Source organism: Puntigrus tetrazona, chromosome 3 (assembly GCF_018831695.1).
Source record: "Puntigrus tetrazona isolate hp1 chromosome 3, ASM1883169v1, whole genome shotgun sequence".
In the NCBI taxonomy this organism is placed as follows: Eukaryota; Metazoa; Chordata; class Actinopteri; order Cypriniformes; family Cyprinidae; genus Puntigrus; species Puntigrus tetrazona.
The window spans coordinates 6,311,928-6,329,679 of record NC_056701.1 but is presented as its reverse complement, the minus strand read 5'-3'; the positions used below and the strand labels follow the sequence as shown (position 1 = coordinate 6,329,679).

Sequence of the window (17,752 nt, the reverse complement as noted above, 5' to 3'; positions counted from 1 at the left end):
TTACATGGTTTTTGTCCTGCCTGTCTGCCTACCTGTTTATATGTATTTTGCCCATTGAGAAGATTAAATCAATTTAAGTTTATTTTACCTCTCGAGTGCTCCTTGCGTCAAACCACCACAGCGTGACATAATGGCTTTTTTCATTATAATTACTGGTGTATTTAATTAAATTCATTAACATAAACTATATCTTCTCTACCTCAGTTTGTAGCATGAATCATTCAGTGCAACATTTAATCTGATTTCCGTCTTTAACAATATGTTCTCTTGAAAAACTATTTCAAATTCAAATCAAATTCAAATTCAAATTTTATTTGTCACATACACATACATACATGGTACGACATGCAGTGAAATGTTTTTCACAACCGTCCAGCGTAGGAAAGAAAAGAAAAATAAATATATATATATATATATATATATATATATATATATATATATATATATATATAGAATATAAAAAATATATATATATATATATTTAGTTTAATATATATTAACTGTGTGTTGCTGAAGGTTGTGTTATAGGCTGGTTTTCCTCTCTGCTCCACACAAAAATATATATACAGAACTGAAGATAGTTTCCTATATATATGTCCAAAAGAAGATGTATTAAAGTATTAAAGCTCTTAAAAAAATGTTTTATTTATTCTGTAATTTAGTTTAAACTCACCAGTGACCCATATTAACTGTGTGTTGCTGAAGGTTGTGTTATATGCTGGTTTTCTCTCTAAAAGGAACATGAATTCAGTTTTGAGATGTAGAGAAAGCAAACAAGGTTGTGATGTAGACATGTTGTATGTCATGTTATATTGTATTACAGCCATGTGTAAACCGTTCAAATGACAATAAAAGACTCAAGACTACACATTGCAGTGCATTATTTAGTTTTGTTGTTCAGAGATTCATGTTCCTTTTAGCGATCTCACACAGTTCATGTTATTTGTTTTGTATTACAGCTTTTGTTGTTAAACTTCAGTATCTCAAATGACAACTGTTCAAATGACAATAAAAGACTCAAGTTTAAGAAGATGGGTTCATTGGGAGGAACTGGAAACTTAATCTTTACATTTGTTTTAATGCACATCCTTTGCAGTTGTTTCAAACTGTGTTCACAAATATATCAGTCCATCCGTGTCAGAGCGTGATAAAGATAGATATGAGCTCATAGCTGTGGTTTGGTTTGTTCTGTTTCAGCTTCACCACACTAACCAGTGAAGAAAGAGCAGCAGTTATATTAATATTACTTATACCATATTAATACAAAGATATTCTGTGACATGAGGTACATCTGTGTCTTTAATCTGTCCAGATGTTTGTAAAGCTGTGACTGCAGCAGGTTTCAGGAAGTCTTTCTTGAGTCTTTAACAGTCTGGGTCTTTCCCCGTCGCTCATCACCCGGTCAGTATGGAGCTCAGTCAACTTGCTCTTGTGCTCTGTGAGTATTATTCTCTCCATGTATTTCAGTACTGAAATATATTTCACTTATTCAGTGTTTCTGGGTTGTTGTTGTTTTCTGTTCTCCAAGTTTCAAGTCCAGCTCTAGTCCAGAAAAGCCTGTATGAGTAAAAGATGAGTTTGAGAGATGAAGTGTGCTGTTTGTGAAGAGAAATACTCTGTTGTGTTGTAGATCAGTGTGTTTGTTCAGTTGCTTTGTTGAATCAGTTCTGTTGGTTTGTTTTGCTCTTATTGTCGTTTGCTGTTGTCGTAATTTTCACTAAACTATTAGCGAGTGTTTGACTTGATTATTATGCCCTAAACAGTTCTCTGCTGTGACCAAATCTTTCTAAATCAAACTTTATATATATCTCAATAAGAGTCATTATTATTATTATTATTATTATTATAGATATAGATAGATATTCTAAGATTTATAATACAATAAGAATTATAAGACGCTACACAGTTGATCAGCTCCATGTTCTCATTGTAATGCTTTTCTCTTTATGTTTTTAGTGCTGATTTTAAACACTCACTCTGGACAGACTGAAGGTGAGTGAAATTGATTCATGTATTTCATCTCATACGAGTGTTTATACATTGTTACAAACCTACTGAGAATTACTTACATTTAATTATGATTATAAATGCACTATTTAACAAGTTGAATTATTCATGCAACAATTCTGAGGTTTGTCCAAAATTAGTTAAAAACAATAGATATATACATTTACTACATTCACTCTGTAATTTGGATTTCACAGATAAACAAGATCTTTTGTTGGAAAACTTGTTGAAAATCAGCAGGTCTTTTATAAATCACTATAACAGCTATAGAGAACAACACTTCAGTCTAACCTGATTTAGTGTGTGATCTACATTTGTAAAGTAAAAACATCACATTATGTTCATTCTGAAATGTTGTAACTTTACAGAAAGACCAAAACCCAAAGTGAGCATTAAACCTGATCAACATGTATTCAGAGGAGAGACAGTCACTCTCAGATGTGACATTGATGCTGAAGGAGTCACTATCTGGCAGTACAGCTGGTATAAAGACGGTTTAGTCAGTGTTTTCAGTGAAGGACAGGAACACACATTCAGGTCTGTTACTGAGTCTGATGAGGGTAAATACTCCTGTTATGGAGCAGAGAGAGAAGGATCACGAACATCAATCATCAGTGATGAAGTGACACTGACAGTATCAGGTGAGTTATCATCTCTTCATTTAAACACACAGAAGTTTAACATGTTATTAATGAGTGATTTCTCTATTTCAGATAAAGCCCAGACAGTTTTAAGTGTTTCTCCTCAGAAGTGGTTGTCTGAAGGAGATCCAGGGACTCTGATCTGTGAGGTTAAAGGCTCATCTACAGGCTGGACATTCATCTGGTTCACTCAAACTTTTTCATCAGGTAAAATATAATGTGCTTCACATGGTGACATATCAATAAAATTGTTTAATAAAGTATATTACAGGTTTGTTTGTTTTTTTAAAAAAAAAAAGATCAATCTGAATAAAGTGATTATATCAACAGAGCTAACTTATAAGATTCATCTAGAAATGACTCATATCTTGAGCTAACTGCAGATTCTTGCTTTACAAAGACAACAAACCTCTTCTTAAGCCGCTCTCAGACAGCAGCAGAGGAGCTGGAGGAAACTACACTCTCAGTTCTGCTGCTCTAAAACACACAGGAGTTTATGTGTGTAGAGCAGAGAGAGGAAAACCAGCATATAACACCACCTTCAGCAACACACAGTTAATATGGGTCACTGGTGAGTTTAAACTAAATTACAGAATAAATAAGACATTTTTTTAAGAGCTTTAATACAATATCTGACACATCAGTGTGCACATCAGCAGACACGCTGAACCAGCCATTTACAGTTTGATTAACATCCATTACTATAAAATGCTCACTGATTATATGCAGCTCCCCACAGTTTTTAATAAATACAGAGATCAAAAATCGAGAAAATTTTGATTTTTCGTCTAAATAGTTTTTCAAGAGAACATATTGTTAAAGACAGAAATCAGATTAAATGTTGCAATGAATGATTCATGCTACAAACTGAGGTAGAGAAGATATAGTTTATGTTAATGAATTTAATTAAATCTACCAGTAATTATAATGAAAAAGGCCATTAATAAAGTTATATTTTTAGTCAGTTTAATCAGTGATTTACAATAATGATGCATATGGCATATTAATATCTGAAGTGGAATTTAGATGAATTTACACACTGTTTAATGCAATACATGAATGCATTTACCCACAACTACAGATTCATAAATAATGTTTTAATATATTTTCTATAAAACATTAAATACTGATATTTTAAATGAAAAAGTGAAATGTGATTTTTTTTTTTTCTTCAGCACTTTGTTTGTCACAGCTGTCTTTGATTTGCTTGCTGACAGCACAGTGACGACTATTAAATATTAAAATTTCTTTATAAAAAGGTGCTTTGAAACAATGTACATTGTGTCAAAACTGTCCTGACTTGATTTCCAAACTGTAGCAGTTATTATCTTCTCAGGTGTTTCTCCTCCAGTCTCTCTGATCATCAGTCCAAACAGAACTCAACACTTCACATCGGTCTCTCTCTCTCTGAGCTGTGAGGACCAGAGTAACTCTGATAGATGGACAGTGAGAAGATACACAGAGAGGAAAGGACTAGTGGATTGTTCATCAACAGTGTGGGGATCACAAGCAGGATCTTCATGTACAATCAGCTTCAGCAAAACATCAGACACTGGAGTGTACTGGTGTCAGTCTGAATCTGGAGAGAACTATCATCCTGTTAATATCACTGTACTCTGTGAGTCTCTTTCTGTTTTCACTCATTGTACAAAGCACTCGTTTTGTTTTAGATTTAAATATCTAGTGTTCTTGATTCAATCAATCATGTAAACTTGTTCAACAATTACTCCGCTAGCTGTGCATAAATGAGCAATAAACATTCAATAATTTCAAAAGCAGCACTAAAAAATTTTGTAATGACGGGTCGAAGACAGTTGGATCCATATGCGACTGAGTTTATTCGTGGTCGGGCAGGCAGGGTCAAACAGGAGCAAACAGTAATACACAAGGGAGATCCAAAAGACGTAAACGATAACAGGCAGAAGATGAGTAGGCAGGCAGATATCAATCACAGGAACAAACATGGTCTAGGTCGGCAACAGGTAATCAAACACAAGAATAAACGCTCGGAATTGCTGTAGAGACAAACAAGACTTCGCAATGAGTGATGGTGGGGAAGTTCATTACAAAGGGTGATGGGAATGAGGAACACCTGGCGGCACTAATCAGTCCAAGGCACGGGGTTGTGGGAAACTGAGTCCTGAGCGGTCAGTACTCTGGTGAGGGCTCCCTCCGGTGGTGGTCGGAGAGAGCCACAGAGGTGCTGTTCGTAACAGAGTTGCGCTAAGCTGAGTTAAGCTTACGAGAAAAGTAGGCACATGGGTAAAGTTTTGCTGGGTGCCCATGACGTTGCGACAGAATGGCTCCAATACCTACATTCAATGCATCAACCTCAACTATAAACTCCCGGTTGGGGTCTGGGTGATGGAGTATCGGAGCGGACGTGAACTTTTCTTTGAGTAGGTCAAATGCTTGGATGCTGTCAGGTGACCACGATAGGCGATGTGAATTCCCTTTGACTAAAGAAGTGAGGGGAGCAGCTACGAGACTAAAATTGCGAATGAACCTTCGATAGAAATTAGAGAAGCCCAGAAATCGTTGTAACTCCTTGACTGTGGAGGGGCGCGGCCACTCCACGACTGCTTTGACCTTGTGCTCGTCCATCGTTACCCCCTCCGCACTGATGATGTACCCTAGGTAAGCCACTTGGGTCTTGTGGAATTCGCATTTCTGAAGCTTGGCGTAAAGTTGATTATCTATTAGGCGTTGGAGAACTGTCCTGACATGAGTGACATGAGCATCAAGGCTATCGGAGTAAACAAGGATGTCATCCATGTAAACGATGAGGAATTGAGTTAACATGTCTCTAAACACCTCATTCACAAAAGCCTGGAAGACCGACGGGCTGTTCGCGAGCCCGAACGGCATAACGAGGTATTCGTAGTGCCCGGATGTTGTGGAAAAGGCTGTCTTCCACTCATCTCCCTCTCTAATACGGATCAGATTATAGGCGTTTCGGAGATCTAACTTCGTGAAAAACTTGGCTCTGTGGAGTTGTTCCAGGGAGGCTGGTACTAGTGGCAGCGGGTAGCGGTATTTAACTGTGACCTCATTCAGATTGCGATAATCAATACAGGGCCGAAGGCTACCATCCTTCTTCTTGACAAAGAAAAACCCTGCAGATGCTGGTGAAGTAGAGGGGCGGATGAATCCCTTAGCGAGTTCATCCTCGATGTAAGACTTCATTGCCTCTGATTCTGGTTGTGAGAGGGGGAAAACACGACCTCGTTGAGGAGTGCGTCCAGGTATGAGGTCAATGGCACAATCATACGGACGGTGAGGTGGTAGTTGAGTTGCACCTTTTTCACTGAATGCTATGGCTAAATCTTGATATTCACCAGGAAGTTCAGGTGGAATGGTGACCTTTTCTTCAGAGGGAAGTGGTTTGGAAGGAGATTGATGTACGGGATTGTTCAGGCATTGCTTGTGACAGTTTGATGACCAATGTGTTATTTGATGATCGGCCCAGGATATGGTGGGATTGTGAATCTCAAGCCAAGGTAGTCCAAGGACGATGTGATGTTTGGGAGATTGGATTACAAAAAGGAGAATAGATTCAGAATGAAGGGGGCTTGCTTGCAGTATTAGGATTTCCGTGGCCGATGAGACATTTCCAGGTCCGAGTGGGCGCCCGTCTAGCGCCGCCACTGCCACATGAGGATCACATGGAACAAGAGAGATTCCGTTAGATTCAGCAAAAGTTTTATCGATAAAATTGCCGGCCGTTCCTGAATCAATGAGGGCTACAGCAGTAATCCATGTCCGTTTCACTTTTAGTTGGACATGGATTTCAAAAGAATCAGAATGAGTTTGAGATCTCACCGATGCAGCTTGATGGCGCTGAGGACGTGTGGGGCAAGAAATTCGGAAGTGCCCGGCCTGACCACAGTAGAGACACAAGCGTTCACGCACTCTTCGATCTCGCTCCTCGGGGTCTAAGTGGGCTGAACTGATCTGCATGGGCTCAGGTGCCGTTGATCAAACAGGGTTTTGAACGGGGAAACTTGCATACTTGCCGCGGCGCGCCCTGAGAATATTATCCAGCTTAATAGCGATCTCCATGAACTCCTCAAGTGATCTGCCCTCATCGCGACAAGCCAGTTCCTTTTGTAGATCAATATTCAAGCCTTTTCGATACATCAGCTTGAGAGGTGATTCACCCCAACCTGATTGGGCGGCAAGCGTACGAAAGGTGAGAGTATAATCGGCCGCAGTGCTGGTACCTTGAGAGCTGTTCTCCGGGTTCTTTCCCTCCAGCTACATGTTCGAAGACCTCCCTGAATTCATGCATAAAATCGTTGTAAGAGGGAAAAGACATACGACGCGCCTCCCAGGTGGCTGTGGCCCATTCGAGCGCTCTCCCAGTGAGCAGAGAACAGATCAGAGCAACCTTGCTGTCTTCTGTGGGGTATAAACTAAGTTGTTGGTTAATAAACAAAGAGCATTGTAATAAAAAAAACCCTTACATTTTGCGGATGATCCGTCAAATTTATCGGGCAGACTGAGACGCGGATTGAGGTTTGGTTGAGGCGGAGTCACGGTTGGTTGAACGGGTTGAGCGGCATGTTGGCTTCGATTCCCAGCAGCGAGAGTTAACGTGTGGATCGATTTCACCAGTTCCTCAGTTAAAGTGGTGAGCTTATGAAGCTGATGCTGGTGCGTGGCGAGTATTGAGGCTTGGGACGAGACTTCTGACATCAACTGATACATATCCGCTGGATCCGGTTGGGGCGAAGTCTTCTGTAATGACGGGTCGAAGACAGTTGGATCCATATGCGACTAAGTTTATTCGTGGTTGGGCAGGCAGGGTCAAACAGGAGCAAACAGTAATACACAAGGGAGATCCAAAAGACGTAAACGATAACAGGCGGAAGGTCAGTAGGCAGGCAGATATCAATCACAGGAACAAACACGGTCTAGGTCGGCAACAGGTAATCAAACACAAGAATAAACGCTCGGAATTGCTGTAGAGACAAACAAGACTTCGCAATGAGTGATGGTGGGGAAGTTCATTATAAAGGGTGATGGGAATGAGGAACACCTGGCGGCACTAATCAGTCCAAGGCACGGGGTTGTGGGAAACTGAGTCCTGAGCGGTCAGTACTGTGGTGAGGGCTCCCTCCGGTGGTGGTCGGAGAGAGCCACAGAGGTGCTGTTCGTAACAAATTTTTTCCTGCAAGAAAAAAATATTATTATTATTATTATTAATATTATTATTATTATTATTATTATTATTATTATTATTATTATTATTATTATTATTATTATTACAATTAGAGATAGAGTTACTATTTTATTGTCCTTTGGAGGAAATTTGTCTTTGTCTCAAAACTGCAGCAATACACAACATCCACACAAAAACAACAACACTTTGTTAGAGAAATACCAACAGAGTTATTACAGTTTACTATTTAAGATCCTAATAGATACAGTTATAGATTAATTCTTAAAATTATAACTTCTACGTAATGGAATTCTGTAACGGTTCCCTGAGGCAGCAATTGATATTTTAAAACTTAAACATGGCTTAAATCACTTAATGTTGCTTGTGTGTTCTTAAAAACCAATTAATTATAAATGGATTGAAGTGATGTATTCTTTCTTAAAACAAAGCCGCAAAGTTTGATTGAGCTGAAAGATTTCCATACCAAGCCTGCATTCTATAGTTTAGTAAGCTTGCCAAAACTGCATGGTAAAATAACAATATGATTTCCTATTTCCTGACTTTAATATTACATAGATGTTGCTTTGATCATCAAGTTGGCTTTAAGGTGTTCCTGGGTGTTTTGAAAGCCCATGTTCCCTCTGTTTCTGTAGCTGGTGTGATTCTGGAGAGTCCTGTTCATCCTCTGACTGAAGGAGATTCTCTGACTCTATGCTGTTTATATCAACATTCAACCTCGCCAAACTTCAGAGCTGATTTCTATAAAGATGGATCACTCATCCAGAGTCAAACTACAGAGATGATCATCTCTAATGTCTCAAAGTCACATGAGGGTTTCTACTACTGCAAACACCCAGAGAAAGGAGAGTCACCCAAGAGCTGGATCTCAGTCAGAGGTGAAGCTGAAATGTTTAAGTATCATTAATTGTTCTTTTATTATGAATAGGATACAGTAATTTAGTGTCCATTCTTTCTTTTCTTGCTGCTGTTGTGTTATGGATCAGTGTTTCTTTAGTTTGTGTTTTGTAATCAGTTCTGTTGGTTTGTTTTTCGTAGTTCATGTCTTAAGCAGATATTCTCTAGTACACAGTCAGTAAAAGTGTATTTATGTCTCTGTTTGTGTTCAGACTGTTAGATTGAAGTGTCCTAAACTGTGCTCTTATTTTCATCATCACAGCGGATGTTGATGTTTTAAAATAAATACAAATAGAAACTCTTGAGCAAGAGATGCAGCGCTACCCATCTCCCTCTCCTCTCTCTCTCTCTCTCTCTCTCTCTCTCTCTCTCTCTCTCTCTCTCTCTCTCTCTCTCTCTCTCTCTCTCTCTCTCTCGCTCTCTCTCTCTCTCTCTCTCTCTCTCTCTCTCTCTCTCTCTCCTTCTCTCTCTCTCTCTCTCTCTCTCTCTCTCTCTCTCTCTCTCTCTCTCTCTCTCTCTCTCTCTCTCTCTCTCTCTCTCTCTCTCTCTCTCTCTCTCTCTCTCTCTCTCTCTCTCTCTCTCTCTCTCTCTCTCTCTCTCTCTCTCTCTCTCTCTCTCTCTCTCTCTCTCTCTCTCTCTCTCTCTCTCTCTCTCTCTCTCTCTCTCTCTCTCTCTCTCTCTCTCTCTCTCTCTCTCTCTCTCTCTCTCTCTCTCTCTCTCTCTCTCTCTTCTCTCTCTCTCTCTCTCTCTCTCTCTCTCTCTCTCTCTCTCTCTCTCTCTCTCTCTCTCTCGCTCTCTCTCTCTCCTTCTCTCTCTCTCTCTCTCTCTCTCTCTCTCTCTCTCTCTCTCTCTCTCTCTCTGTCTCTCTCATTGTAAACATAAAATGCAAATGGAGTCACATCACTAAAAGTGAGCTACACACTTTAATACAGAACCTTTAAAATACATGAAGCTGTTTATAATGCCAGCAGGCCTCTGGTACAATGTGTTTTGTGTCTAATGCTGTGATGGTGAAGTTACACTGTTATACTTTGATATCTAAACTATGACCTACACCTCCCTCACAAATAAAAAAAATATATATATTTTGTTTTTTTTTCATGACAGTGTTGGTTTTTTCTCCATAACTGAATACTTTAGAAATTAACTTTACAACTATACTGCTGTATAAATGTTCAGTGACTGATCTGTGACTGCTGGCGTGACGTGTGTTAAGCTTTGAGTTATTAATCTAAAGATTGTTGATTTGAAGCCTGACTTAAACTTACACCTCTGTGGTCCTTAACTCTTTGCATTGTCTCGAGTGAACTTTGGCATTGTTCATCTCCATAATTGCTGCTAGCTGCTATATTTCTTCCATTTTCTTTGAAATTAAAATGCACTAATTATTCACTAATGAGAGGATGAAATCTGCTTATAACATTCACAACTTACACTCAAAATGACCTTATATTGACACATATTGCCACACCAACTCTGACTGTGCTGCCACAGAATTATGAATGTTACACACATTACAGTGAACCAGTAACACTGACAATATATGGGAAGTATTTTTGTTTTGATAAGACACTGAACAAGTGACTATAGCAGTTGTAAAAAACAACACTTCAGTTCAACACAGTAACTTTATTGTTAAAGACATCACATTATTTTAATTGTGAATTGTTGTCATTTTACAGAAAGTTCAAAACCCAAAGTGAGCATTAAACCTGATCAACATGTATTCAGAAGAGAGACAGTCACTCTCAGATGTGACATTGATGCTGAAGGAGTCACTATCTGGAAGTACAGCTGGTATAAAGACGGTTCAGTCAGTGTTTTCAGTGAAGGACAGGAACACACATTCAGGTCTGTTACTGAGTCTGATGAGGGTAAATACTCCTGTTATGGAGCAGAGAGAGAAGGATCACGAACATCAATCATCAGTGATGAAGTGACACTGACAGTATCAGGTGAGTTATCATCTCTTCATTTAAACACACAGAAGTTTAACATGTTATTAATGAGTGATTTCTCTATTTCAGATAAAGCCCAGACAGTTTTACGTGTTTCTCCTGAGAAGTGGTTGACTGAAGGAGATCCAGTGACTCTGATCTGTGAGGTTAAAGGTTCATCTACAGGCTGGACATTCATCTGGTTTACTCAAACTACTGCATCAGGTACAATATAATGTGCTTCACGTGGTCTTCATTAGCTTGTTATACTTAAGTCATATGTATTAGTTAAAGCTGCATCTGGCCGCATTCTTTAGCATCTGTGGCCAGCTGTGGTTAAAACACAAAATTACACATTGTCCTATGGAGCTATTATTAATTAATAAATGTATGTAATGGAGGGACACATGGTCCATGATCCATATCAAATATACAACCTCAATATATTGAATATGTTAACTGATAGAAATATATCCTTGAAGTGATAACTGAATATTTTCACTATTTACAGGTAGTTATCATTATCATCTGCTCTCAGACAGCAGCAGAGGAGCTGAAGGAATCTACACTGTCAGTTCTGCTGCTCTAAAACACACAGGAGTTTATGTGTGTAGAGCAGAGAGAGGAAAACCAGCCTATAACACAACCTTCAGCAACACACAACCACTATGGGTCACTGGTGAGTTCAAACACCAGAAAGAACCACATTGTTCTTGATCTTTTCAGAGGTTGATGTACAATTAAAACATACTCTAAGTATGTTTGTGAAGAATTGATTGTCTTCTCAGGTGTTTCTCCTCCAGTCTCTCTGATCATCAGTCCAAACAGAACTCAACACTTCACATCGGTCTCTCTCTCTCTGAGCTGTGAGGACCAGAGTAACTCTGATAGATGGACAGTGAGAAGATACACAGATAGTGGACATCTAGAAGATTGCTCATCATCAGTGTGGGGATCACAAGCAGGATCTTCATGTACAATCAGATCCACTATCGTATCAGACACTGGAGTGTACTGGTGTCAGTCTGAATCTGGAGAGAACTATCATCCTGTTAATATCACTTTACACTGTGAGTCTAAAAAAACATCTATGTTTATTTACGCTTTAATTAATGTCACCATAGTATTATTATTTGTAATCAGCATGTTTCGTCTGTTATTTAGCTGCTGTGATTCTGGAGAGAACTGTTCATTATGTGATGATTACTGAAATGCACTGACATCTAAATGTATCTTCAGCAGTCTCAGTTTCTGACGATTTCAATCCCATGATAATTGGAGTGACTGCAGGACTGTCTGTCACATGTTTGATCATTGTCTTCATGATCCTGCTGTGCTGCTACAGAAAAAGCAAAGGTTTATCATATGACATTACGATTTAATGACACGTTTATCATGAATGAATTATAGCAGAATGCTAAATTCCAAAGACGAATGCATAAAGGAGATTAACGTCTTTTTTATACATAATCATTGTATGTTTGACTAGGTGTAAGATCTCAGTCTCCCTCTAGTGTCAGTCAACAGCAGAACATCAGTCAGACATCAGAGCAGGACCAGAGTGAAGACGGAAACAACACACTGCTGTCTGGTCGGTCTTTATCTGTTAACCATGAATAAATACCCAGAAATGATTACAAGCTGAGGTGAAAGACGCTTAGAAATAACTTTCAGCTAACAGGACTGATCACACAACTTAAAACGAAACTGAAGTTTAACATGACGATAGTTCAATATTTTTGTTATCAAGATTTAGATATTTATTCTCTGTAATGTTAACAGCACATTAGTTATTTAGTTTTTAACGTTTTTATTTTTAAGCCATCCTGAACCATATTTTTCCTGTGGGATTGAATTCATAAAATGTAGGCCTATAATCAAATGATTTAAGGAGAATACTGAAAATTAATTAAATTATTATTTATTACAGGAACAGCCCATATTTATGAATCCGTTTATGCGACAACTAATAACAATGTCATAATTACAGGTAAGAAAAAAGTGGGAATCAAATCCATGTTTGTTTGCTTTTTCATTCCTAGTGTGATAGTCGCAGGGAAAAATAATTTAAACCCATTATTCCTTTCTCTGTTTTTCATCGTAGACAATGTAAGTGGATCTACCGAACATATCTATACAGAGATCGAACCTACAAGTCTTTTAGGGAAACCCAATAAAGGCTGTCACACTGTTTACTCTAAACTGACTCTGGTGACCCATCAAGGTGAGTGTCAAAGGAAAAACGCTGACAAATGCATCTACAAGCAGCGTTGAGGATTTAACAATGAAATGAAATACTGCATCTGAAAATTTTAAACATGCGTTTTGAATTTCCTTGTATATTTTCAGCCGCTGAATCTAATGACTGCAGACCCGGGATGCTGATGAGTCTAGGTTGAGAAGAGCTGGAGAGTGAGCGGGATCAGCAGTGCTTTATCATCTTTGTGATACACTTGACTTATCAGTAGATGTCACATCGATGAGCTTCAGTGATGCCATCTTTAAAGCAATGCTCCGATTCCATTTACTGTGACACTCAAATATTACATTCATTTCTGAGGTGAATGAAATAGAACTATTGTTGTTATTATAATGTAATTATAATTGCGTAGGCTGTATTATATCCTTACATTCCATACAAATAATTGCTTGGTTGCTAGGGTGCAGAGCATGAGGACCTGTCCCTGTTCTTTTCTTTCTTTCTTTCTCTGCTTTTCGCTATCAATTAAGAGTATCAACGTGTCAAGAACTTAATAAATACGAACAGAAAAAAAAAAGTCTATAATTTATAGTCTCGATTATTTAAAGCCGGTTATTGTGTATTGCATCATGTTATCGAGAGGGCCGCCTGTGAGAGATGCTGTAATCAGACAGCTGACCGTCATGACCTGACAGCAGGGCGGAGATTAACGGGCTTTTTAAAACTATTCTTCGATCGGCTTGAGCTTTGGCCAACGCTGAGTGAGATGATCGAAACCACCATCAAGCCCCATCATGTTTGGCTGATCTTTCCCACCGGATAACAACAACCGCAGAAATGTGCTGATCTAAACTCCCGTCGCTCTTGAACTCGTGAAGGTAAGCTTCGTTTTTAATCGTGAGGCGATATCTTTGTTTACCAGTAGCTAAAACTGTTGTTGCAGCCATTAGAAATGTCACCAGTGCACTTTAAGGGCGATTTTATTGAGAAATAAATAACTTGTTTGACAGTTGCAAATTAAATGTTACTCCGCCCGTTATGCTTACCCTTGTGTCTTTTAATGATCGATTCATTATATTTCAGTGTGCGGTAATTTTCAACAGTGTAGTATTTTGTACCATTTTCTATTTATTAATGTGTAAACAAACAGGCACTAGCTTATCTTAACAAGTTACAAAAAACTGAAAAAGTAAGATATATCTGGGATCACATTTTGAATTGGGGTTGTTTTGTTGTGCTTATGTTTAAGCTTCAAACTGTTCATTTAATGTTAATTTGGTTGATTGCAAAACTTGTTTCTGTTAGTGTATTGAATCTATATTTGGATGATATTTGGATTACATTCACGCATTAGAAGGTCAAATGCAACTCATTCACTTTATGCTAACTTGCTAAAACTTAAAACAGCACTTTGTTTTTAATAGAAGTACTTTGGATGCTGTTTTCATGACCTCATGTATATTGAGAAACTGTACAGAACATTTGCATTTTTAAAAGTGTATCTGTCCATCTTCATTTGTCTAATATTAAATATTTATTTTATTATCATATCTGTGGTGTATAATTCGCTGACTGATATGCAGCTCTAATCTGTACTTGTGTGTTTCTGAATAGCTCTGTCAGGTCATGTCAGATGTTACATCACTCTTGATATTAATGTCGCCCAAAGGAGAAATGACCTTACATGCATGGAAATATTTTTTTCCTGATCTTGACAGTTAATCTTTAAAACCCTTTAATGTCACAGTTAATAAATAATAATTTTCTTTGTGCAAACCGAACAGCTTGGCCTCTCATTCTTCAGGCTCATTTCTTCAGGTCTCTTATGTTGTGTATGTGTTATTTTACAGCCCTGCTTTGCCAATGAGATCCAATCGTTCCATGGAAGAGGAGGGATCTTCATAGCCCCAGGGAAAACATTGTTTCTTTGAAACAGGCATCTCCAAGTTTGCTTGATTCCAGGGAAATACGTATTTTTGTTTGTGTGGTGGTACATGTGAGAGGTCGAAAGTGTTTCTCCAACGCGTCCTCCAGAAACTCAGACTGTTTTCCAAAGCAGACGAGTCTCAGCCCTCTCCTGCAGCAGTGATGGGAAGTGTGAGAACACACCGGTACAGCATAGTTTCTTCTGAGGAAGGCGGGATGAAGCTGTCCCCCATCGCCATGCAAAATGGCTACGGCAATGGAAATGTGGGCGGCAAAGTGCACACGCAGCAGCAGGCACAAACCCGCTTCGTCAACAAGGACGGACATTGCAACGTGCAGTTCATTAACATGAGCGAAAAAGGTCAACGCTACCTGGCTGACATCTTCACAACATGCGTTGACATTCGCTGGAGATGGATGATGGTCCTCTTCTGCCTGTCTTTCCTGCTATCCTGGTTGCTCTTTGGACTTATATTTTGGTTTGTTGCGCTTTCATCCGGTGACTCAGAGAATCAAGAGCAGATATGCATTTCGAACGTTGACAGCTTCACGGCAGCCTTCCTATTTTCCGTGGAGACCCAAACGACTATTGGTTATGGCTATCGATATGTAACGGAGGACTGCCCCTTTGCTGTCTTCATGGTGGTTTTCCAGAGCATCTTGGGATGCATCATTGACGCCTTCATCATTGGTGCGGTCATGGCTAAGATGGCAAAGCCTAAGAAAAGAAACGAAACCCTTGTGTTCAGTCACTATGCCACAATAGCCATGAGAGACGGTAAACTGTGTCTAATGTGGAGGGTCGGGAACCTCCGGAAAAGTCACCTGGTGGAAGCTCACGTTCGTGCCCAGCTGCTCAAATCCCGCACCACCGCTGAAGGAGAGTTCATCCCGCTGGATCAGATAGACATTGATGTTGGATTCGACACTGGTATTGACCGCATATTTTTGGTGTCTCCCATCACTATCGTGCATGAGATTGATGAGGACAGTCCTTTGTACGACATGAGCAAACTGGAACTGGAAAGTTCGGAGCTGGAGATAGTGGTGATTTTGGAGGGCATGGTGGAAGCTACGGCCATGACCACTCAGTGTCGCAGCTCTTACGTGACGAGCGAAATCCTGTGGGGCCATCGCTTTGAGTCGGTCCTTTTTGAGGAGAAAAACCATTACAAGGTGGACTACTCGCGCTTCGAGAACACCTACGAGGTCCCCAGCACGCCTCAATGCAGCGCTCGAGACTTGGCCGAAAAGAAGTACATCAGGTCTAGCTCCAACTCTTTTTGTTATGAAAACGAAGTAGCCTTCATGGATAAAGAGGAAACGGAGGACGATGACGACGATGAGGAAGACGACCAGAAGAACATCAGAAGGGACAGTGTGGCCTTGGATGGATCCAATGCCGATGATGTCAAAAGCACAGCTTCCAGTCAGGATACTTTACCGCTACAACTCATACCTTTAAGACAACAGCCTGAGTTATGACCGCTTTAAAAAAAGAAAATATGCATGGTATATGGTGTATAGCATAAGATAATGCTGTTTTGCTGCTGTTTTTGAGAGTAACATTTTGCCAGTGGTTTGAGAGAAACACAAGTTTGGTTGCAGATGTCTTGTAACTTTTACATACGCTTGTTATCTAAGACAGATCAACAAACATTAACTTTCAAATCTGATGTAACTGTCTGTACGTATATTTATAATATGGACAAGAACACATATATAATATAAGATCTGCTTCAAACTGAGGGTAGATTACACTATGCAGCTTTTGCACAAATTCCTGATTAACAATCTGGAAGAGTTGAGGCTAAGCTGACTTATTTCAAAGAAAATGGGATGATGTTCACAGACAGTCATGTAGCCTGATAGCTTATAGTTTTTTTGGCTTCAAACTTTGATACCATCTATTCAGAGGACATCAAACATGTTTAATATTTTGAGATGGTTTTAAACCACATTGTATTCACATAGCTAAGTAGAAACAGTCTAATCAGCTAGAGCTAGTTTTCTCTCCACCACTTTGGATGCTTTTTTTCCACTGAGCTTGTCACAGCGCATTCTGGGATTGCTTTCTCCATTAAGAATACATTCTGTAAGTATAAAGTGGGCTTCCTTGGGTTGTAGAATAATGTTGCTACCTACATACTTTGGGAACAGCTTTTACTGAAGCCAGTCTGTGATGTCTATAGCTCGCTAGGTTTTGTAGCAGAGCCATAATGCAACAAATCCCAATGATTTTACAGGACAAACAGTTTTGTCTGATTGTCCCTGCGCACTGGCTACTAGCAGCACCTTCAGGATAATACCTTGTGCAAAAACCACAATGAAACACACGTGTAACAGTATGGTGAAGGATAGTGACCAAATGTTTCCTTTTGATCTGGTCCGTGCCATTAAAGGAATAGCTCATTCAAAAATGACAGTTCTGTTAGAATCGTGAATTTTCATTTTTGGGAGAACTATGCCTTTAAATCTACAACCGAGGGATGTTTTTTTACATTTAAAACTCGCATGATGTCAAATAAATGATCGAAACGCAAAGTCAACAACCAAGCCTCAGTAGTAGTTGTGACTGAAAACAGGATTTTTATGGTGGTGGTGGTATATGCCCATGTGAAGTACTGTGTGTTCACAGATGGTTTGCAAACCTGTTAATGAGCTGGTCTCTTAACAACATGGCATTTCCCTCCTCTTTCCACAAACGCTATTCTGTGTAAAAGAAAATAATGTTGATATACAGTACATAATTGACTTGTCTTGGTAAATACGTTATAATATCAGTATTGAAGATTAGCCATGCATTTTTAATGAGAGTAAGTGTTAATGCTAATCTAGGGCACTTAATGTTTTCATGTAGTCAACGTACCATAAAACTCTTCAGTCCGTGTGCTGCATCTTCTGTGATCTGTCAAAAATATACTTAACATCTCAGGGTTTGGATGAAAGCTGGCATTCATAC

The 17,752-nt window shown here is 39.2% G+C and overlaps 3 protein-coding genes across 3 annotated transcripts in view; 2 read left to right on the top strand and 1 right to left on the bottom strand.

Moving 5' to 3' along the window:
• Positions 1 to 806, bottom strand: part of LOC122333921 (sialoadhesin-like) — a 10,528-nt gene extending 9,722 nt beyond the window's left edge. Inside the window, exon 1 of the mRNA XM_043231787.1 lies at positions 674 to 806. Coding sequence (XP_043087722.1) covers positions 674 to 806 — 133 coding nt within the window. The remainder of the gene's footprint in view (positions 1 to 673) is intronic.
• Positions 807 to 1,407: 601 nt separating this feature from the next.
• On the top strand, positions 1,408 to 13,415 carry LOC122333912 (Fc receptor-like protein 5). The gene is made up of 15 exons (XM_043231774.1): positions 1,408 to 1,438; positions 1,957 to 1,992; positions 2,376 to 2,648; positions 2,721 to 2,855; positions 3,049 to 3,219; positions 3,985 to 4,266; positions 8,466 to 8,708; positions 10,410 to 10,682; positions 10,755 to 10,889; positions 11,176 to 11,343; positions 11,453 to 12,020; positions 12,154 to 12,255; positions 12,595 to 12,654; positions 12,769 to 12,888; positions 13,014 to 13,415. The coding sequence occupies exons 1-11, from the start codon at positions 1,408 to 1,410 to the stop codon at positions 11,872 to 11,874; spliced, it is 2,169 nt and encodes a 722-aa protein (XP_043087709.1). The 3' UTR covers positions 11,875 to 12,020; positions 12,154 to 12,255; positions 12,595 to 12,654; positions 12,769 to 12,888; positions 13,014 to 13,415.
• Positions 13,416 to 14,952: 1,537 nt separating this feature from the next.
• kcnj2b (potassium inwardly rectifying channel subfamily J member 2b) lies at positions 14,953 to 16,275 on the top strand. The gene has a single exon (XM_043234824.1). The coding sequence runs from the start codon at positions 14,953 to 14,955 to the stop codon at positions 16,273 to 16,275; it is 1,323 nt and encodes a 440-aa protein (XP_043090759.1).
• Positions 16,276 to 17,752: the final 1,477 nt, after the last annotated feature.